We start from the raw sequence: 23,843 nt of genomic DNA on the forward strand, positions 1-23,843 counted from the left end.
TAATTGAGCTCCAACAACGATATTGTATTAATACTAAGTTAGTGTTCAAGATATATTACAAATAATTAAAAATATATATTTTTTAAAAAATTATTTTTAATATTAATACCTGTTTTTTAAATCATAAAATTCTTTAATAACTTATTCTCTCTCCTTGTATTCAAATGTTAACTAATTCTATCACTGCCGAAAAGGGTCATGGTAGGGATCGAGGAGAAAAGAATGAAATAAAAAACTTAGATAGCAAATGGCGTGAAGAGTTCATCTTGCTTGGCCGAAAATGCTAGCCAGCCTTGGCCAAGCAAAATAAACTCTTTACGCCACCTCGCTAACCAAGTTTTATTTTTGTTGTGTTATTTTTTTATGTTTTAAAAATATTTTAAAAAAAATTAAAAAAATTTTATTTTTTTATTTTAAATTAATATTTTTTTGATATTTTTATATTATTTTGATACGTCAAAAATAATTTTTAAAAAATAAAAAAATATATTATTTTTATATATTTTTAAATAAAAAATATTTTAAAAACGTACTACAATCATATTTCTAAACACATAATGTAATCCACACATAGCCAATGCATGCATAGAAGATGTTAGCATTGTTTTTTATAAAGCGGTATAAATTATTTTTATAAATATTTTTTAATTAAGAATATATTAAATATAAAGATAGTATTTGAAAATAGGATTATAATTTTAAAAAAATATTTTTTATTTAAAAAATATTAAAATAAAATTTATTTTTAACATAAATAAATAAATTTCTAATATCATAAGATATAAAAGTGAACTGGAAATAATTTTTTTAAAAAGTGAGTTGACAGAAAAAGGCCTGACACAAAAGTGAATTGGCTATAATTTTGAAAAAGAAAAGGTGGAATGGCTGGTTTGACACGACGTCCGCTAGTCTATTAACTGTTTTTAGGGCACGAGACGAGTCGCTACATTTGTTCGATGTCTTACACTGCACGCGCTTAGATAATTAATTGACGGCGAACTGACAAGAGATTAGCCATGCCGCCTGTCTCCTCTATCTCCACGTGTGAGTAATTTATTTTCGTCCTTATTCTTCAAAACATTTTATTTTCGTCCTTGATGGTGCTGTCTGAGCCAAATCTTTTTTGCATTACAATTATATTATTTCCTCTCCTTTCAATATGTACTATCACAAGTGCTTTCGAGAAATTGCAAGAATTAACATAAATTACAACTTAAGTTTGGTTTCTTAGATTTTTTTCTCAATCAACTAGTAGTCATGCATATCGCAAGATGTTATCAATCACTTGGACAAGTACAGGAGGCGCCTTTATAATTGTGTTTTAAATAGTATTTTATAAAAAAAAAATAATTTTTTTATGTTTTCAAATAATTATTTTAATGTTTTAATGTAAAAAATAATTTTTAAAAAATAAAAATAAATATTATTTTAAAATATGTTTTTTTTGTTAAAAATACATATTATATTTTCAAATAACTTCTGAAAAAAAGCAAGGATGGTACCTTTCACTCTTTGTTTTCCATCAATGGAAGCATCTTGCAATATCCCACTTCCCACACTACTCTTTTCAGGTCTTGGGGTGCAAGTCTTGTATATACCGAGTTGAAAATGATGTTTAAAAATATAATAATGGATATTTTTTAAAATATTTTTTATTTAAAAATATAATTAAAATAATATTATTTTTTAATTTATTTTTTATATTAAAATAATTTAAAACATAAAAAAAATAAAAAAATCAATTTATTTTTGAAAATCTTTAGTTTTGCTCGTAGCTGCTTTTTTCTTCTATTCCAAATATAGATGATAATAAATGAATTTATTCTTGCTAAAGAAGCCAAACAAAATTATCAATATGTAATTTTAAAAAATATAATTTAACTTGTTAGATTTTAAATTTAATTTTTAAAAATTACTAATTTGAATCTCATAAATTTCAAGACCACTAAAAATTTATATAATTATTAATTTTATAATATCAAAAAAAATTAATTAAGTTGCACATCTACAGTTAAAAAAAAATAATTAACCAACATGAATATTAAACTTCTTCTTGATTAATTATGAAAAAAAATGACTTAATTATGTGGAAGTTAGAGAAGCTGTCGTCATCTCAGTCGAACAAGGATGGGATATCACTATAATGAAATGGTCCTACACATTCATTTGTCAATGTCTTGATATCCACACCTCAAGTCGTGGCTGTCTTTGCTTATTCGTTGTGCATTTAATATTACTTGCAATAATATCTTTTATTTTTAAAACTTATTTTTAATATTAATATATTAAAATATATAGAAATACTAAAAAACAATTTAAAAAAAAAAAATAAATAATTTTTGAAGTTATTGTCCGTCACATCACAACGCCAAATGAATCTTTAATATTAATATTTATAAATGAATAAAAAAAAAGCTTTTATAAAATCAAGAAAAAAGAAGATATTAAAATGGATATCAAACAACATCTAAGTACAAAAACACAAATATTTTACTTATTTTTCTATAACAAAAGGTGAAGTCACCAATGATTTGAAGTTATAATGGTAAAAATCGACAAAGTGAAACTCTTTTTTTGTTTTTTTAATGTTCAAGCAATTTCGACTTATGAAAGCAGAAGAGAAAAATGGAGCGTGTACACTTGAATTTACCTCTCCTCCAATCAAAGCCTGCACAGAGACACCGCCTCATTGAAGATAAGCAGTGATTAGCGGCTAAGAAACATTGTAAAAAGCATCTCTCCAGCAAGAATTATAGGATTTCTTGTCGGCAGTCATCAAAGAGGGTGGCCCATTACTTTGATCCCACTTCTCAGGACGTGGCCTTGTTTACTCGCCCTTCTAACCTTCAGTTTCCAAGGCACTCCATCTTCTAGCCATGTATAAATGTTTGTGATAACTCCCAGATTAATAATATCCGAGCATTTAGAGTATACTTTTGTTCACAGCATTTCGTTTCTCTCTTCGGTATTCTCTGAGTCTTATATCGAAGAATATTAGATTACTAGATACTATTTAATTTGGAAATCAAGTGATAAGATCATCATGGTGATCTCTACTGCCGCAACAGATTCCGATGAGAGTTTCTACTCCACTTTTGCTTCCAGATATGTACGCACTGCACTTCCTAGGTATGTGTTTTTTTCTATGCTTCTTTCCTTTTTATCTTTTTTGTTTAGAGGAGGAACAGCTTAAGCATATAGACGGGACAAACATGGGTGGAGGACTTTTCAAATCATTTCTCTGCATGAAGAGTTCATTGGGTTAATTTTGGGCTTTTCCAGTATTTGGTATGGACTAGATATGAGGAATAAAGGGACTTTCTTGTTTTTGTTTTTGGTTTTGTTCTCTTTGCTTCTACTGGCCTTGAACCATGGAGGTTAGTAGAGAGAGACACTTGATCTTTCGTCCAACAAGGCCTTTATTTTTATATAATTATCTCAAAAATAATTGCTAACGGTTTGTATATAAGATTCAGCATTGAGTATATGCTAATACCCTTTTGTAGCATTTTTGGTGTAAGGGGACCTGGACTGTCATTTTTCTTATCATCTGGAAGATCAAATGGTTAAACTACCGAATTTTTACTTTGCTTATTTTTGTCAACAGAGTTTATGCTTTCCGCGTTTTGATTTTGCTGCTAGCACGTTCATGACTTTAAGCTACGAATATGTTGTGCTAATTGTGGAGTTCTGTGAGTTGCTGCAGGTTCAAGATGCCAGAGAATTCAATGCCAAAGGATGCAGCGTACCAGGTGATAAATGATGAGCTGATGCTGGATGGTAATCCAAGGCTCAACTTGGCATCTTTTGTGACAACATGGATGGAGCCTGAGTGTAATGATCTCATCATGGCTTCCATTAACAAGAATTATGTCGACATGGATGAGTACCCTGTTACCACAGAGCTCCAGGTTTTATATATTTCTTATTAATGCTGGCTAGTAAAAGATCTAAGAAGAATTTGGAGATTATCATGCATTTCGTTATCTTCACAAATTCTGAATTATAAAATGAATTTAGGAGTAACTAATCATTAACTATGTGGATTAGTGGACATCAGCATTTTTAAAGATTATGACATTTATGTTTCGTATTTTAATTCTGATTCTGCAGAATCGATGTGTAAATATGATAGCCCACCTGTTCAATGCTCCTGTTGGGGAAAAAGAAACTGCAGTTGGTGTCGGGACTGTGGGATCATCAGAGGCAATAATGCTGGCTGGATTGGCTTTTAAAAGGAATTGGCAGAATAGGAGGAAAGCAGAGGGCAAGCCGTACGATAAGCCCAACATAGTCACAGGAGCTAATGTGCAGGTGAGTTTTTCATTAAGACAGTCATGCTTCTTAGTTTACAATTGGAATCTGGCCATAATGTCATTCTTCTTCTGGAGAATGATATGTTGCTTTTGAACTCGTGTGAGCTGTGTGTGCTCTTCATGCTGTATATGACAGGATGTTGCTGCTCATACCATGTTTTTTGTTACCTTCAAGCACTAGTACCATACTTTGCTGTTCTTAATTCAGCATATTGCAAAGTGTATAGCTGCTGCATCATTAGCTCACGGTGCTGCATTAGTTTCCAATGTCACAATTCAAGAATAGAGAACAAGTTAAATCGATGCTTGATACAAGAACAGAAACATGCTCAAGTTGTACATTTCTTGAGCAAAACATTTACAGCAGTTCTTTATATTTGCCAAGATTGAAAGCATTAGTCTATTTCAATGTTGATTCACCACAGCTGGATCTTTTTGTGTGGGCTCATGTTTCACTTAAGAATTGATGTTTTTCTTCGTATATGCTTGCCAATTTTGTAAGAATTCTCCATATATGCTTGCCAATTTCATAAGAATTAGGTAGTTTGTAGTGGTAATGGATTGAAAACATTGAAATCCTGAAGTAGAAAACGTTCCTGCTCTGCAAAATCACACAGAAGAACAGGTGTTGCCAGGGCCTAGATTAGACTAAAATATAGGCAATAATTTCTTTATTAGTATCCAAGATACAGTGATAGAGTAAGGGAATTATTGTAGCTTGAATTTACTGACATTATATACATCTACATAATGATTTGGTCACTTGTAGCAGCAATGCTAAATGTTCCCTGTATTTCGTTGTTCAGGTTTGCTGGGAGAAATTTGCAAGGTACTTCGAAGTGGAGCTGAAGGAGGTGAAGCTGACAGAAGGGTATTATGTGATGGACCCAGTCAAAGCGGTTGAGATGGTGGACGAGAACACAATCTGTGTGGCAGCCATTTTGGGATCAACACTTACTGGAGAGTTCGAAGATGTGAAGCTTCTCAATGACCTCCTCTCCAAAAAGAACAAGAAGACTGGTTGGGATACGCCAATTCATGTTGATGCTGCCAGTGGAGGGTTCGTTGCTCCTTTCATTTGGCCTGATCTTGAATGGGACTTTCGTTTGCCATTGGTGAAGAGCATCAATGTTAGCGGTCACAAATATGGCCTTGTTTATGCTGGTGTTGGTTGGGTTGTGTGGAGGACCAAGGAGGACTTGCCAGATGAGCTAATATTTCACATCAACTACCTTGGATCTGATCAACCTACTTTCACCCTCAACTTTTCGAAAGGTAATGCATAGCGAGGGTTATCTTTTTAAGGCAAATTGGTTTATCTTTACATTTCTTGCTATCAACATGGAAGGTTTCCGCCGATGTCCACTTGAAATTAGATGGTTTGTTGCATTAAAACAGTTTAATATTGCAGCTCTGTAAATTTTTCAGTTTGCTTCTGTTACTAACCCCTTCTTTCTTCCATGTTTTTGTCAGGTTCAAGTCAGATAATTGCTCAATATTATCAGTTTATACGGCTTGGCTTTGAGGTAAATTTCTGTGTCTAATGGAGAATCCTTGTAGTCATCATGGAACAGAAAAAATGGTGACCTTTTCTTATGCCCCGAGTTAATCCATGACTAGCAGTTCTTTTGCGGGGACTTAAACTTCTTGATCCTTGTTCCCATGCTAATTGATATGCATTTTGCAACCTTTACGAGATCCCATTTAAAGATGTTGCTATGGAAACAACAGTTAATTTGATATTTGAGCGATTTTAGATAAGCTTGTTCTGAGATATATTTTAGATAAGGCTCTGTTGTATTTTTCTCATTGTATGCTGACCTTGTATCAGGGTTACAAAAGAGTAATGGAGAACTGCCTGGAGAATGCGAGAGTGCTGAGAGAAGGATTAGAAAAAACAGGGCGGTTTGACATTGTCTCCAAGGATAAGGGGGTGCCTCTTGTGGCCTTTTCTTTGAAGGACAGTAGCAAGCATACTGTGTTTGAAATAGCTGAGAGTTTGAGAAGGTTCGGGTGGATAATCCCAGCCTATACAATGCCTGCTAATGCCCAACACATTGCTGTCCTCCGTGTGGTGGTCAGGGAAGACTTCAATCGGAGTCTGGCGGAGAGACTTGTCTCGCACATCGAGCAAGTCCTGAAGGAAACAGACTCACTTCCTAGCCGTGTCGCTGTTCAAGCATCGCACATTGTTACCGTTGACGAAACACAAGATAACATGGATGGCAAGAAGACAGTTAAAAAGAGTTCAAGGGAGATACAGGAGGAAGTCACCCTGTACTGGAGGCGGCTTGCCAGTGAGAAGATAACCGGAGCCTGCTAGTGCTAGCATCTGAGGCATCAATCTCATCCTGCTAAATATTATGGTCAACCTGGTGGTGGTTTGTGGTATTAATGCTGCTAGCATTTTGTGGCTTCTGAGCCATATGTTGTGTTATTTTCAGGTGTTCTTTGTACTGTACTTGGAACATCAGATTGAAAAATCTTTAAATAAAACAGGTCTTCCTCCAGTCTCGTAATTCCCTGAACAAGCTGCCACCAGAAAAACCTGCGTGATTCTCACTGAGGCCAGTCATAAAATAAATAAATAAATAAAAAAACAACTAAAACATATGGCAAATTCACAATAGATATATTTTTCTGTATTTTTTATTTTTTTGCCCTTTCCAAAATTAAAAAAAAAAAAAATCAAATGCCTGGGTTTCCAGGTTTCTTGTTTTTTTTTATAATGGCTAATTAGTCATTGGGGTATGAATATTTTTTCAAGAATTTTAAACATGGTAAGATCTAACCTCTAAATCAAAAAAAATTTAAATTGTATTTCTATCTTTTTAATTTTTAAATACAATAAAATAACAAGTTGTACCCTTCAAATAAAAAATAAATAAATTGTAAGTCCGGGGTTTTTTTTATCTTTTCACTCCGTTTGTTCTATTATTATTAAGTTCACTAAGGGTAATTTGTTTTTTTATGCTGATTTTTTTTTTTTTAATGGAAAAAATTGTTAGTGCATGCAACGCATACACCAACATGTGTGAGGCGACCATAAGTTTCTGACAATGCTTTCTAGTGATCAGTCTGACAATGCTTTCTAGTGATCAGAAATACCTTTATGCTGTGCAGTTGAAAGCGTCATCAAATTTTTTTTCTATTGGTATAACATGTGTCGAAGATGATCACATGATTTATTGCTTGTGAGGCTTTATTCTTCTTCCTTTCTCTCTTTTCTCAAAAAATTACAAGGGGTTTTTTTTTGTTGTTAATATTTTAATTTTAATCCTTATTCTTTTAATTTTTAATTTTAAGTTTTTGATTCTTTTGTAAAAGTATTAATTATTTTTTATCTTGTGTGATCATTTCTTATTAATTATTTTTTATCTTTTGTGTGATCATTTTTTTTTTTCAATTTCTTACTTTAGTGTTTGATTTGCTAGAGTTGGGTTTCATGGTTTTTGCATATATGATATTTTAATGTAATTACCCGAATCATGAATTTAAAAAGTTAACAAGATTGACTTTTTTTTTACTTATTTTTTTTCTTTGTTCAATTTTAGTTTTTTTTTAAATGAATTTATAGTTTTTTTCAATTTATTTTCTATTGGTTATCTTTACATCATAAGGTAAAACGCAAAATTTAATGGGTTAACCAAGATTAAGTCACTCTAAATTGTCCAAGATACATTTCTATCATACTTAACTCAAGTTGACTCTAATTTTTTTTTTTTTTTTGTACATTCAATTTCTTCCATTTCTTATTTAATTAGATACAAATTAAATATCATTTTTCCACAAAAACAAATTCTCAAGATTGTTTTTTTTTTTCTAGGCTATAATTTGAGTCAAAGATTTTATTTTTAAAAAAAAAAAAAACACATCTAAATTAAAAAAAAAATAAATAAAGACTTGTGACACACCAATTTAAGGCCGTATTTATTTTTGTATTTTAAAAATATTTTTAAAAAAAATTAAAAAAAAATTTCTTTATTTTAAGTGAATTTTTTTTAGTATTTTCATATTATTTATAATAATATTAAAAAAATATTTTTAATAAATAAAAAATATTATTTTAATACATTTTTAAATAAAAAATACTTTAAAATACAACCAAAACACTTCAAAATAGTCTCTCCTAACGTATGATGCAATTCAAAAGTGCAGGTTAGTCACGCTACATATCACAAAATCCGGGAAGACTTTCGAAGATGAGTGAGTCAACCTGAATCAAGATAAAATGGGACTGCCCGTGTGTTATGTCAAGAACAAAGAGATCTCACATGTTCAGACATTTATGCTTTACATAAAGGTCCGAACCTCTCTCGAGCTCAGCCAGATTTAAGAGAAACTTCGTTAAGGAATAATCTAGTATTCAAAACCCCTTGGCTTGCATTTCATTAAGAAGCAAAAGGGAACACTAGATTCAACACAGAATCCTGATTTTTAGCCACTAAACATTAGCCAAAAAGTTCATCCATCCATGCACAAAACGTCTCATTTGTGGCACCTAATTCATTGAATTACACGAGTCCTTTAATTCTCAAACAATTTAACCATAAATATGAATAAAATAAATTTGCCTAAATCAAGTCTCACAGATAACAATCAAATCATGGATTAAATATGAAGTTGATATGATTCAAGGATTAAAATTTACTAGCAATAAGGTCTCTGAAACGTGGAACAAGCACCCGTATTGCTGCAGTGACAAAACAAGTCTAGGTTTTTTCAGAATAATGAAATATAATCAGTCTATTTCTGAAGCAAAAAGAGGCTCTGTAGTGTTTTACAGAAACAGGAAAAGGATATGCAGAATAAAGCAACAATCATGAACCCTATATCGCTGCCATGTTTATTTCCCGTTTGGAATATTAGCTGATAATGACCCCAAAACAAAAGAAACAGGCAGATTCTACAGTGACAAACAAAAAGGTTATTTTGTTCTTTCAAATCCAACCGTTCTTGGGGCTTTATTCAATTTTGATCCGGGGTAGCTGCTCCTTGATTAAGCTCTGCAAATCTCATTCCCACACGCATGGAATGCTTCATGAACTTTTCAGCACATCTCATGACACAAGTCTCCTCTTGCTTCTGAAGAGATTTGCGTGTGAAGCTATCTACACAATCATTAAAGCATCTCTCCACGAGTGAATTATACATCTTCAAGCTGCAGGTACCCCACAGCCACAAAAATAAAAATCAGACATCTCTTCTTACATCGCATAATAAAAAACTAGAAATGGTATCCAATGACACCAGTTTCCAAGTTTTCGATAGTTAAACTTACAGCAGAAAAATAGCTACAATTACTAGCAAGAACATCTAGAACATTACTTTCTACAACCAAATCACAACTGCTTGTTAAATCAAGAAAGCTTTACGTTTCCGAAAAGGGTATACTAATAATTGGCTAATGTAGTTCCCAAAACGTCCAAATGCAACATAAATGGTGTTGCAGTGGTTTTAAAGGAGAACATTCATCTGGGCTTCACATAATTAACGTCACATACAAAGAGATCAAATCATGTGACCTTTTGGCGTGTAATAAGCCAGGATGTGAGGCCCCCCACTTGAGTAAAATGCAACAGGAACCACAAGAAAGAAACCGAGTTGAAAAGATTTCACAGATCTAAGTCAGGATATGTTACCTGTCGCGCAACTGAAGGTTTTCGATCATGGAAAGCATACGGGTCTGATCTTCTTTAGATAGACCCTCCATTCCTCCTAGCATGTCCTTGTCCATTGTTGATTGCTGATTTCAGAGATCTAGTTTGTTAGGGTTTTGGTTGATTTTGTAGATTCTGCACACTAGTCGTGGGTGGCTGTTTAGGGTTTTACCCATCTTTCAATTTATACCCTAAGGGTTTCAGTAAGCATTGCAACGGCGTCGTTCTAATCAGCATGCTGACCTGGGCCTAGGTCAGTGAAGCGTAGTTCCAAAGCCTATTTGCTATAAAGTTTCTTTTAAAATGATTCTTTTTTTAAAATATATTAAAATAATTTTTAAACTTTTTAAAATTTATTTTTAATATCAAAATATAAAAATTATATCCAAATAGATAAATAGATAAATTTTAAATAAAATAATTATTTTAAAAACATAAAAACAAGCAGGCTCTAAAAACAGTAGTAACGTGCTGACCAGGATAAGTCAATGAAAAACATAATTTAATTTTTTTAAAATAATGAATTTTAAAATTAATTTTTTTTAAAAAAAAAACTCTAAAAAAATTATTGTGATTAAAAAAAAAGGTTAACCTTCATCCATCTGGTACATTTGAATTGGATTGAATTTTTAATTGGTTCTTATAATTATGATTGTGTGAGCATTTTATTATAACTTGGAATATGTTTTTTTAATAAATTAATCGAGGAAGTTTGATTTCTTTTGTGTTGGTGTTTGAATAAAGATAAGGAAGGAAAGGAACTTAGATTTTATATACAAACAGGAGAAGAAAATATGATAATTTAATGTTTTATTTAGATCATAAAAAATTCAGAAATTTGATGCAAGTTGAAATTTTGATTTTATAATTTTGCTGATATTACCCCTTTATATAGACTTGAGATTTCACATATTCATGAAGGACAGAACAATGATAAACTTTATTTCTGCAAGGGAAATTTATTTCTTTTCAGGCACCACCTATTAATAATATTTCAATAACATTTAGTTAATGTCTAAGATATAAGAAATAAAAACAATTGAGATAAAAATATGTTTTGTTAAAGAGATGAGGATTGGGATAGAAATATAAATATAAATATAAATTTATTTTTAAAATAATTTTAAAGTAAATTTTTAATATTTTCAAAATATAAGGTGTATGAGGGACATGGCTCCAAATACAATATTTTTTTTTTTTTTTATCTCTAAATTATTCATGTAAGAAACTTGTAGTTCTGGAATAATCTAACTAACCCATATAAGGATAAAAAAATTTATTATCTTAGTTTTAAAACTCAACTCAAAACAAGACCTAGACTACAGGTCGGGAGGGTCAACCCAAAAACTTTTTTAAAAAACAATCAAAACAATATCATTTTAACCTTTTTTTTTATTTTTAAAACTTGACTCAAAGCAAGGCGTAGGTCACAAGTCGGGAAGGTCAACCTAAAAAAAATAATTAAAATGATAAAAAATATATCATTTAAAAAAAAATCAATGGGATTTTGACCTAGTTTTTACCCCGGGGCAACCAAGTTACAAGTTGTCTTCAGTTTTGATTGCATCAATCCTTCTTGTATTTTTTAAAAACTTTAACACATCAAGGCTTGATCACTCAGGGCTTAAGTTGATATATAGACAATTATTCTAATCTATACATTATTGTCGAACACAACTTTGTGTCTATCTCATTTCTATCATATATCTTTTATCTTCACTACTTTTGTTTTTGAACAATAATTAAACACCAACTATAAGTCTTTCAATTAAAAATTGTTATTTAGCAAACTGATGTCAGTTTGAAAGTTTAACACTAATTTGTCTCATTAAAAATAACATAAATTGAAGTCTTGAATCCAAAACTACTAATTGTTGCCAAATTTATATTTTAGTGTATGACTAGTAGGAATGTTGGTAAACCCAATAAGCAGGGTGAGTCATAGTAGTGATCTATTGATGTGATCACTAGCCCAATTGAGTTTCAAATTAAACTTTATGAGAGCTGATAAAGTATAACCTAATTAACTTGATATGTGCACTGTAAATTAATCCATTTGATAAAAACTTAGTTTTATTTTATTTAAGAAAAATATTATTAAAATATTGAAACAATGATGTTTTTTTTTTATCCGGTCAAACCAACTAAACTCACACAACTCATGGTCTAAGTAAAAGCTCTGGACAAGTTTAATAAATTTGTTATTTGAAATTTATTTTAATTAAACAATTATAAAAATAGACATTGCATGGAAGATAACATGAAAAATTATCGAGGAGAAGTGTGTTTTTTTTTAATCTAAATTGTTCTTTTATGATTCATGTAATATTTTTTTATAGCAAAAGCTATTTTATTAATAGTAGCTTGGTTCATTGAAAAAAACAACAACAATAAAAAAGGTTGAAAGAAACTATATCAATTTGAAATATAAAGGAAAAATCATATATTTTTAATTAAAAAAATTACTTTTCCTATTCACGCATATTTTTTTTTTAATACTTTTGACCAAAACATGTTTTTTTAATGAAGAGCATTGTTTTTTAATGCAAAAAATCATTATCATGAAAGCAAGCTTCAACTTAAAAAATATCATAAATCAATCATCTCCTTGTAACTACATAAAAAATTGAAAACAATAAAATTGAAAAAACTATATGAAAGAAACAGAGAAAGAAGATATCCTATTCCTATTCAAAATTAGCGAGCAAATTATCATAAACTTTTGTATATTAGATTGATACTTAATTATCTATAAATGAATCTATAAAAATATCACCTGTAATATTTTGGTCATCATTTATTTATTTATTTATTGAAATATATAATTATCAATTATTTTAATTACATGTATGCATTAATTTAAAATTTTAAAAATTTGTTAATGTTTAAAAACAAGTCAAAAGCATGCACAATCATTCCTGTATAATGTATTTGTTTTATTAGACTTGCGATAAAGCACGAGCTAACATACTAATTTGTGTGTGCGTGTATAAAAGAAGGTTTTTTAAAGAATCTATAACCTATACAACAATAAAAACCTATATTGTTTTTCTTTTTCAATGAGAATGGAGAAACTTTTTATTACAAAACTAAAAATATATCAAAATTATAAATAATTCTTGCAAGAAAAGTTATCATTTATAATAGTTTGAAAACCTTTTCATCTTAATATTTTATATTTATGACAATCTAATTATAAACTATCAATTTTATCTTGTTCAAACTAAAAATTATCATGAAAATTTATACCTATATATTTTTATATATATATATATATATATATATATATATATCAAATTTATGATAAAAAAATGAGTTTACAACGTTGTATTTTGTATATTTGATATTTTTTTTTGTATATAAATATATGATTCATCATTTTAGTTATTTTTATTTGAAAAACAATGAAAAACTAGAGATAGAAAATCTTGAAAAATTTTAAAAATGTGTTTTTCAAACTCAACACCAATTTAAAAAACTAAGAAAATTGTTTCAATAAAAAAAAATGATGCAGGGGAATTGTTATTATAAAGAAAATATCAAAATCATAATAAAATTCAAAATAATATTAATTAAATATTTTAAAATATAAAGGCGATTATTAATGAAATGTTGATCTAGCAGTTAAGGTATAATTAAGATATTGTTATATTTTTGCAAGGATAAAAATATAAATTTAATATTTAAAAAATATATTTATTAAAACAGACAGTCATGAATCCCAAATAAACTAATTTTATTTTTTAAAAAGGTGTTCCAATACATTAAAAAAAAAAAAACAAGAGCAATTGGATGACATTTGAATCGAAAAACCCCTATTTATAAGATAAAAAAAAATGTAACAAAAAAGGAAACTTAAAAACAGGTAATAGCCGAAGCAGCCCAGCCCATCCCAGCCAAGCCCATATTGAACCCTAGAACGCTAGAAACTGTAACTTCATACACATCAAGTCCCCCTTTTCTCCCTCTCTTCCATGTCCCTGCTCAATAATCTTTCTTCCCTGCTCTTCTCATCTACTCTTCTTCTACACTAACAGTATAATAATTTCTAAATCATCTCATTTCTCAGTCTTTATAATCGCTTATTCAATCCGATTTTTATCGGCATCATCGTCTCAAGTAAGCCTTCACTCTAATCACAAATTTTATCGTTTATTAGATCTGATTACTTATCTATGCACGCAACGTACTTTCCTTCTGATTCATACCGAAACAAATATTTATTTATTTTTTTACTTGTTTTCCTGTTAATAATAATGTGATTTTTTTTACTTGTTCGGAATTTATGGTTTCATAAGAGAGGAATCGTGTTTTTTTTTTCTTTCTATTTTAGAGGGAGGTTAATTCGTGGAGTTATCGATGGGTAGAAAGAAGCCAGCCGCGCGTGATGAGGAGAACGCTCCTGCGGGTGGTGGAGGGAAGTCGAAGAAGAAGGGGTTGATGATTGATGATGATGAGTATTCGGTTGGGACCGAGTTGTCGGAGGAGACGCAGGTTCAGGAGGAGAAAGTTGTGATTACTGGGAAGAAGAAGGGTAAGAAGGGAAATCAGAAGAATTTTAAGGAAGAGAAGGGGGATGGTGAGGAGGAGGAAGTGCCGGAGGTTGTGTTTGCTGGGAAAAAGAAGTCGAAAGGGAAGAAGAGTGGTGCTGGTGGGAATGCTGGTTTTTCATCGTCCAATTTTGCCTTATTGGGAGGTGATGAGGATGACGATGGGAATGACGACGACGACGAGAGATCGGAGTTGACTGGCGAGAAAGATAGTGAGGAGGAGGATGAGCCTGTGGCAAGTCTTAAAGGGAAGACAAAGGGTAAGGGGAGTGGTGGTGGTGGTAGTTTGTTTAGTGCATCGGCTTTTGATGCTATTGACGAAGGTGAGATTGATGGAGAGGTGGTGGATAAAGAAGAGGATGATGATGACAATGGCGTGCCTGTTATTGAATTTACAGGAAAGAAGAAGAAGTCGGCAAAGGGTGGTAAGAAGGATGCTGGGAGTGTGTTTTTGGCAGCGAGTTTCGATGGGTTAGATGAGAATGAGGATGACGGGAAGAAAGATGAGGATGAGGATTTTGGTGCGATTACTTTCTCTGGTAAGAAGAAGTCTTCCAAGTCTAGCAAAAAGAGTGGTAATAATAAATTTAGTGCGGCATTGCTTGATGATGAGAATGATGAAGAGGCTTCTGTGTCCGAATCAGTGAAAACCAGTGATGATGTGATTGGCGTTGAGGATGAAGATGAGTCGGTGGTTGCATTTACTGGCAAGAAGAAGAAGTCTTCTAAGAAGAAGGGGGCTAGTAATCATGTTTTTTCTGCATTGGGTGGAGAGGATGAGAGAGAAGTTGCTGAGATGGTTGAACCAGAAGAACCTAATATTGTCGAAGCTAATGATAGTAAGGTTACTAAGAGTGAAGCGGTGGCAGAGACTTCAAAGAATAAGAAGAAGAAGAAGGGTAAGAGTGGAAGGACTGCTCAAGAAGAGGATGATTTGGATAAGATTCTTGCGGAGCTAGGTGGGGGGGCATCTACTTTGAAACCTTCTGAACCACCTCCACAAGAGGAGAAACTTAATGTTCAGCCTGAACCAGTTGCAGTGCCAGATGCTCTGGTCGAGAAGGAGGGTGAAGAAGAGAAAGAAGAGTCTGCTGCTGCAAAGAAGAAGAAGAAGAAGAAAGAGAAGGAGAAAGAGAAGAAGGTAGCTGCTGCCGCTGCCACAGCGGCAAAGGAAGAAAAACTGGTAGAAGCAAAAGCTGAAACAAGTGAGCCCAAAAAGACAGATGCAAAGGGGAAAGCTGCTGAAAAGAAGCTTCCTAAGCATGTTAGAGAGATGCAAGAGGCACTTGCTAGGAGAAAAGAAACGGAGGAGAGAAAAGCAAGGGAGGAAGAGGAGAAGAGGAGGAAGGAAGAAGAGGAAAGACTAAGGCAAGAAGAACTTGAGAGGCAAGCAGAAGAGGCTAGGCGTAGGAAGAAGGAAAGGGAAAAGGAGAAACTCTTGAAGAAGAAACAGGAAGGCAAGCTTCTAACAGGGAAGCAGAAGGAAGAACAACGGCGGCTAGAGGCTATGCGGAATCAAATACTTGCTAATGCAGGCATCACTGTCCCTACTGCAGACAGAGATAATGCACCTACAAAACGGCCCAGGTACCAGACTAAGAAGTCAAAACCAGCTCACCATCAAGCAAATGGTATCAAGATAGAGGATCATGTAGAAGCTAAAGGAAAAGAGCAAGAGGAGCAGGAAGAAGTGCATGAGGTGGAAACCGTAGAATTAGATAAGGCTGAACCAGTGGAGGAAGAGAAAACAGAAGTTGCTAGTGTACCTGAGGAGAATGGAATGGAGGAAGATGACGATGACGAGGAATGGGATGCAAAGAGCTGGGATGATGTAAATCTTAATGTTAAGGGTGCATTTGATGATGAGGAGGATTCTGAGCCTGAACCTGTCTTGAAGAAGGAAACAAAGAGTTCTGTTCCAGCTTCTCGAGGTGCAGGTTAGTTTTTGCTTGATTTTCATGTTGGACTATCAAGTTTATGGTATCTACCAGTTTCTTTTATTTCTGATTGTTAATTGATTTTGTTTCTTTCATTCTAACACTATTGCAGCCCCTCCTTCAGATGCCAAGCCTGCAATTGCAGTCAGAAAACCTGTTACATCACATCCAATGGATTCTAGTGATGTTGAAAATAAGAAAATTCAGACTGAGGTTGAAGTTTCTGACAAAAACAGGAAGAAAGACGCTGCAGTGAAAAATAAAGGAGCAGTTTCAGAAGCCATCCCTAAACAGGGTGAAGAGAACCTGCGCTCTCCAATTTGCTGTATTATGGGCCATGTTGATACTGGTAAAACCAAGCTGTTGGATTGTATACGAGGCACCAATGTGCAAGAAGGTGAGGCTGGGGGTATCACGCAACAGATTGGTGCAACATACTTTCCTGCTGAGAACATACGGGAAAGAACAAAGGAATTGAAAGCTGATGCAAAATTAAATGTCCCTGGTCTGTTGGTTATTGATACCCCTGGCCATGAATCTTTTACTAATCTACGGTCACGCGGTTCAGGTTTATGTGACATTGCTATTCTGGTTGTTGACATAATGCATGGCTTGGAGCCGCAAACCATAGAATCACTCAATCTTTTGAGGATGAGGAATACAGAATTTATTGTTGCATTAAATAAGGTTAGTTTTTTTTCTTCCAATTTAATATAGAGATAATGCTACAATGTGTTAATTTTTCCTTTTATTGATGTTAGGTTTTGTTCCTTTATCATTTCAATGTTTCAGGTGGACAGACTCTATGCATGGAAAGCACAACGTAATGCACCTATTAGAAAGGCATTGAAGCAGCAATCAAAAGATGTGCAAAATGAATTTGACAGGAGGCTCATAGAGGTCATCTACTATTTTTGCTTCCTTCAAAGAGTTTTATCAATTTGCTCCTTTTGTTAAAACTTTGCCTTCCACTGGATCCCAGGTCATAACTCAGTTCAAGGAGCAAGGATTAAATACTGAATTGTACTATAAAAACAAGGACATGGGAGAAACTTTTAATATCGTACCGACAAGTGCAATTACGTAAGACCAAGATTTCCTAGCTTTCCTTCTCATAACTAAGTTGAGATTCGTTAACTTTAATATCTGCTCATGTTTTTGGGTGTTGCATTCTTTGTGCTAATGCTTTTCCTATATGTCAGTGGAGAAGGCATTCCTGATTTGTTACTGCTACTGATCCAATGGTCTCAGAAAACTATGATTGAGAAACTCACATTCAGAAATGAAGTGCAGGCATGTTCTCCTGTCTACTGTGTCTTAACTGGTAGAATGCCTTAAGTTAACACTAATATCTGATTGTTGTTGGGTACCTTTGCCAGTGTACGGTATTGGAGGTTAAGGTAATTGAAGGCCATGGAACAACAATTGATGTTGTGTTGGTTAATGGTGTGCTCCATGAAGGCGATCAAATCGTGGTGTGCGGCTTACAGGCAAGCTCAGAACTTTGCTTTTCCTGAAGATTTGATGAAGTGCTAGTTTCTGAGTTTTTTTGATGATTTATTTTTCTTTACAGGGTCCCATTGTTACCACAATTCGGGCTTTGCTGACACCCCACCCGATGAAGGAACTCCGAGTTAAGGTGTGGTTTTTTGTTTTTACTCTGTTGTTCTTTTGTTTTTTTTTCTCTACAGTTCTTATGTTGAATATGTGTGATCTGGGATTAATTTGTTTGGGCTTAACGCATCATTGTGTTTGTCCCTGCATGTCAATAAATTTTCAATTTGCTATGTAATCTATTTTTTGTCAAAATCATGTAATAGGTATCGATTATCTAATTCCCCACCGTTAATATCTGTTGTGGATATTAAAAAATGGAATGGAATTACACGTGTGAGATTTGTGGGCCACCCATTTACCAGACCAGACTGAAATTACAGGTTGAAATTATTGGCGTGTAATTTGAGTGTGTTCCTATTTTCCATGTCAGATATTATCGAAAGTGAATTAGGCAGCTGTTACCTATTAGATGATTCTGACAAAAATCAGTAACACATACCAAATTGAAAAATTATCAACCCAAAGGTGGAGTTGAGAAATTTTGACAGACACATGGGTGAAAGATCAGCTAAGCCAATATATTTGTAAAAAATAAAATTCTGCATGACTTGAGAATTGTTGACTAGCATTCTTGTTGTCATATTTTCTCTCTTAAGGCATATGAATTGCTACAATGATATAGTGCTCTCTTTTCCTTTTCTCAATAGACTAAAGATGACCAACCCATGAAGGACATGTATATTACTAACCTGTGCAATAATTGCTGGAAATTAAGACCAATAGTCATTATGCTATGTTGCTTTGACTCTTCACTTTTCCTTATAGTATCCTTGTCCAACATGTTAGATGCATGTGTTCACATTGCATGCTTGTTAGTTCAACAAGCAAGTCAAATACTCGTCCCTTCATCATCAGTAGTCCAAAAAATAACTAGTTTATAGTGGTATTATGAACCAACACTAGACTGGTGTCATGTCACCAAGTTTTAGCTAGAAGATGAAGAAAGATTTGTGCATGACTCATAAAGTAGAACCCCAACTTGGAAATAACTGTTTGCACCCAGTATTAGTGAGGGCTTTGCCTGGAAAACCGTATGAACTTTGCCCTAAGCAAGTAAAAGTGGATATCTGGTGAATAAAGGCACTAAGATCTCTTGGTGGCATCTCCTGATCTATTGAGCCTGTACAAGACTTGTTTGAGACAATCATTTTGGAAGGTATATTATATCTTAATTACCATGTTCTCTTTCAATATTATTGTTTCCAGAAGGGTTGAGGGTTGTTTTTACTTCATTGCTCAAGTGCTTCAAAAAAATCAGAAATTATTTTAAGTTGCTATACTGAATTGTGGGGGATGGCTGGGATCCTTTTATCAAGCTTTGGGTTTATGTGATCAGATTTCAGTGCTGCAACCTCTCCTCTCAGATTCATTGTTTTATTTTATCTTACTTTTCTATGGAATAGTAGAAATGTCGATGGATTGGATACTAATGTAGTGGTTTTCTTTTCTTTTCTTTTTTTATTTTTTATTTTCAGGGGACATATCTTCACCATAAAGAAATCAAGGCTGCACAGGGTATCAAGATCACTGGGCAGGTGATTGTAATTTGCTAATCATAGCAATAAAGACCAATTTACCTAATACGCATGGATAGCACATGCCTATGTAGAGTTCTTTAGATATGTATTAACTCCTGGTAGTAAATATCCTGGCTTTCTTGTGTTATTATTCCATGCAGGGCCTTGAACATGCTATTGCTGGAACTGGTTTATATGTGGTTGGGCGTGATGATGATGTGGAAGATGTCAAGGAATCCGCAATGGAAGACATGAAGTCAGTAATGAGTCGGATTGATAAAAGTGGCGAGGGAGTTTACGTACAAGCATCTACCCTTGGGTCACTGGAAGCGTTGCTGGAGTTCTTGAAGTCACCGGCAGTAAGCATTCCTGTTAGCGGTATAGGCATTGGCCCAGTACATAAAAAGGATGTCATGAAGTCCAGTGTAATGCTTGAGAAGAAAAAGGAGTATGCCACCATTTTGGCATTTGATGTTAAAGTGACACCTGAGGCTCGGGAACTTGCAGATGAATTAGGAGTAAAGATTTTCATCGCCGATATCATTTATCACTTATTTGATCAATTCAAGGCTTACATTCAGAATCTGAAGGAGGAAAAGAAGAAGGAAGCTGCTGATGAAGCTGTTTTCCCATGTGTTCTTGAGATAATACCAGAGTGCATTTTCAACAAGAAAGATCCTATCATCTTGGGGGTTGATGTTCTTGAGGGCATACTCAAGGTATTGCTATATTTTAAGTTATTTTGTTTTGTTTCCACCATTTCATCCTTGCATACATTGGTGAATTACTGGTCTCTCTTGTGCATGTCTCGGGCATAGCTATGGGGTGATGTCCTAGCTACAGTGTATAGGAGAACTAGCCTGGGGTTTTATCATATAAAGCAGCCTGCTTTAGAATCTTACCAGGGTGCTTTTTTTCTTTTTTCTTATTTCTTTTTCTGTTTCACATGATGGTGCCTATGAAATTTGCACAGATGGGTTTCTTTTTCCTGGACAATGTTGCATTACTTTTGCTGTAACCCTAAATCAAAAGAAGGATCATCTATAGCATATATAATTGTCAGGGTCCTGTGATTTGAGGATTAATCAATGGCACTGTACCGTGATTTTGGTTTTGGCACTAGATGAACTGCTGAGAGTTCATACCCTTTGGTATATCTGCAATTCGATTTGATCCTTTCAATGCCGCACATCTTCTTTGATAGCAATGTGTTTATACCTGATCCATATAACATGCAATCATTTAATATGTAGATTTTGATTAGGAGGATATGATCAAGCTCTCTCATTCATTGACTGAGCTAATTAAGACTCGTATATATGTAACTCTGTTGTCTGAATGTTTAGTACTAGCACATTGAACCAACTGGGATTCTGCAAGATCTATTGAATGTTCTAAGGTGGTGTGAGCCTTTTATTTTGGATTTTAGGCATGCGATAATTTTCAAAGATTAAAGTGCTGCTAGCAAGTTGTTGAAGTAGTGTGCATGGGCTTAGCTGCAAGAATTTTTGCCTATATGGGATGCTACTGTCTAAATCATGTGGACACACCTTATTTTCGACAACAGTATAAAGTGATGCCGGTTGTATCTGTGCTTGGAAAATACTCGCTCTTTGTCTTGTGTACCTCTACATCACAGTTTCTAGGGATTGATCATTTAACTATCCATAAATTCTTTTTAAAATTTTAAGTTTGTGAACTGTTGAGCTTTTTGGTTGGGTAGGCCTTTTTTATTCATTGTGATCTAGTTTCCGTCCCATTTAAGCTATTATGGTGTAGAGCTCAATAAATGTAGTGAGACATTCTACTTGTAGCAATTTCCTTTTACTTTTCTTATTATTTTTTGGCTACTGTCACTCTGTTTTCACCATCCTCTTACCTCAAATTCTCGATGTTTGTGCACTTGCTTGGCTCAAGCTACCTAGTATGATTGATTTGAGACTTTGTTGTTTGTGCAAAATGTATCGCCAAATTCACCGTGTTTTAGATATAAGTGGGGATACTTTTTCTGAGGTTTTGGGGGAAGTTTGTTATGTTTCCACGAATTTTGACTTGGGCTATAAATTTGGCTGTCTACATGCATGTTTTTAGTTCTTTTAGGATTACATGCTTTACTGTCCTCTGATACTATGTGCTCTTTTACACAGGTTGGGACACCACTTTGTGTTCCACAAAAAGATTACATTGACATTGGCCGAATTGCTTCCATTGAGTTCAACAAAAAATCAGTGGATTATGCAAAGAAAGGCCAGAAGGTGGCCATTAAGGTGCGGTACATCATTGTTGATTGATTGAAATTACTAGTTGCTTCATAAATATCATAATGGACATTCTATGTTTTAGTTCTGTTAAATAATATTCAAGACATTCTTGTTACACCTAGTAATTATTTTACCTTTTACAACATCAACTCCAGAAATGAACAAGCTATAATTTCTCTAGGTGAATTGTAAAATCAAGTCATCTTGTTTGATGTAGTTTATAAATTACTCCTCGAGAACTTGAAAGGAAAATTTAAAGGGAAAAGGCTAAAGAATATATACAGAATGAAAATGCGAAAGGGTTACTTTTTTTCACTAGAGATAATTTGTTAGTAATTCATTAGAGGTTATCAGTTGTGGCATTAGGGTGCAGCTACATGAATTTGTCATATTGTTAGCTTTCCTTAGGCTTAGATTATTATTAACCAGATAACTAAATGGATGGGTTGTTAATATCAGTACTTTCTTCTCTCCATCCTTCCATTCTCAGAACAAAGTATTGAAAGCCAGTGTCCACGTGGCAGGATTAGATAGATGAAACTAATATTCTCTGTTTCTACTCTCCCTCCCTCCCGCACCCTCACACCCACACGAGTGGGAGAGTTGTTGAGCTTAATAAACCAAATAAAATTTGTCTTTCATGACCCTTTTGCACATTTTCGGAGATGGTCTTATTTGGTGCTCCTTTGTGACTTTGAAGATTGTGGGAACCAATGCGGAGGAGCAGCAAAAAATGCATGGCAGGCATTTTGACAACGAAGATCAACTAGTCAGCCACATTACAAGAAGGTCAATTGATATTCTTAAAGTTAATTACCGGGTAGGTCTTTTTCAATTCTGTTTTCAGCTATACCTTGTTCAGTGCTATGCCTGATATTAATTATAATTGATAATCGTGTGTTTTCTATGCACAGGACGATCTGTCAATTGAAGATTGGAGGCTGGTTGTTAAATTGAAGACCCTTTTTAAGATACAGTAAGCATTAAAGTAGCATGATGATTCTGTTTATGATCGCAAATACTTTGAAGGGAAGCATCAAGGATGAGGGCAGTCCTCATGCAAGATACAAAGGTTTTGTTGGGGGCATGAAGCTTTGATTTTAAAATCACACAGTTCCATCGCATGCGCAGATGAGATTTTGGTGGAAGTATCAAGTCTTTGCTTGCTATTGCTACAGATCAAAGTTCGTGTGTTGTCGAACGAGGAATAGTGTTTGTGTCTCATCTGAGGTGCGGCCTGTATGTTTAAATATAACATGCAATTTTGCCATGTTTCTGTCGGTTAATAAAAGGATCCGAATTTATTTGATTCTGTGATCCTCCGTGTCTTGACATGTACACACACGAAGAGTCAAAAACTTGTGGGTTCTTTGGTATCGTTTTATATTCTCTGTTTTATGATTTTGTTTTCATTTTTTTTCTAAGATATATAGATTTGTTTGTTTTCATTTTTTATTTCAATAAAATAAAATAGTTTTTAAAACTTAAAAAAAAAAGGTGGTTTTCAAGATCGGTTTTACACTATTGAGCTTTGTTTTCTGGCCGGGATCGGGTTTGGGTATGGACACCGGGGGATCCGATTTGAGGCGAGAATTGTGATGAGACTGATCTAGACTCTAGAGTGCTCAAGAGTCGATTTGAGATTGGCTTCGAGGTGGATAAATTTCATGGTGTTGATCTAGAGTGCTTAAAAGTTGGTTTATGATTAATTTTATAATGTTTTAGTGGTATTTTAGAAGTTATGGTATTATTCTATAGTTTGTCAACAACTCTTAAAATTTAGTGTGTTTGTGTATGTATTTTTTTTAAGAAAATAGTTTTTTTTAATTTTTATTCAATTTATTTTATGATTTTATATTGTTTTGACATCTTCAATGAGGTATAAGATAAGTTAAGAAGTTTAAAATAAAATTTTAAAAATAAAAAAATATATTATTTTAATATATGTTAATGAAAAATATTTTAAAAATAAAATATTATAACAA

At 33.4% G+C, this 23,843-nt stretch overlaps 3 protein-coding genes across 4 annotated transcripts; 2 read left to right on the forward strand and 1 right to left on the reverse strand.

Moving 5' to 3' along the window:
* The first annotated feature begins 2,588 nt into the window (after nt 1-2,588).
* LOC118044337 (glutamate decarboxylase) lies at nt 2,589-6,826 on the forward strand. The gene is made up of 6 exons (XM_035052599.2): nt 2,589-3,129; nt 3,707-3,911; nt 4,114-4,314; nt 5,123-5,591; nt 5,790-5,842; nt 6,148-6,826. The coding sequence occupies exons 1-6, from the start codon at nt 3,044-3,046 to the stop codon at nt 6,637-6,639; spliced, it is 1,506 nt and encodes a 501-aa protein (XP_034908490.1). The 5' UTR covers nt 2,589-3,043; the 3' UTR covers nt 6,640-6,826.
* Nucleotides 6,827-9,044: 2,218 nt separating this feature from the next.
* Nucleotides 9,045-10,145, reverse strand: LOC118044336 (mitochondrial import inner membrane translocase subunit TIM9). The gene is made up of 2 exons (XM_035052598.2): nt 9,959-10,145; nt 9,045-9,477 (listed from the first exon to the last, which is right to left on the reverse strand). The coding sequence occupies exons 1-2, from the start codon at nt 10,051-10,053 to the stop codon at nt 9,285-9,287; spliced, it is 288 nt and encodes a 95-aa protein (XP_034908489.1). The 5' UTR covers nt 10,054-10,145; the 3' UTR covers nt 9,045-9,284.
* Nucleotides 10,146-13,908: 3,763 nt separating this feature from the next.
* Nucleotides 13,909-23,306, forward strand: LOC118044335 (uncharacterized). Of its 2 annotated transcripts, none has more exons than XM_035052597.2 (13): nt 13,909-14,095; nt 14,310-16,463; nt 16,588-17,150; nt 17,256-17,363; nt 17,446-17,546; nt 17,666-17,756; nt 17,843-17,953; nt 18,037-18,102; nt 19,556-19,615; nt 19,759-20,316; nt 21,745-21,864; nt 22,559-22,678; nt 22,773-23,306. In XM_035052597.2, exons 2-13 carry the CDS (start codon nt 14,336-14,338, stop codon nt 22,836-22,838), a joined length of 4,092 nt encoding a protein of 1,363 aa, XP_034908488.1. In that variant the 5' UTR covers nt 13,909-14,095; nt 14,310-14,335; the 3' UTR covers nt 22,839-23,306. The 2 variants fall into 2 exon arrangements, with proteins under 2 accessions (XP_034908488.1, XP_034908487.1); XM_035052596.2 differs by having other exon boundaries at nt 13,910-14,095; nt 16,576-17,150.
* The last annotated feature ends 537 nt before the right edge of the window (nt 23,307-23,843 follow it).

This window comes from Populus alba, chromosome 12 (assembly GCF_005239225.2).
Source record: "Populus alba chromosome 12, ASM523922v2, whole genome shotgun sequence".
NCBI classification, from domain to species: domain Eukaryota; kingdom Viridiplantae; phylum Streptophyta; class Magnoliopsida; order Malpighiales; family Salicaceae; genus Populus; species Populus alba.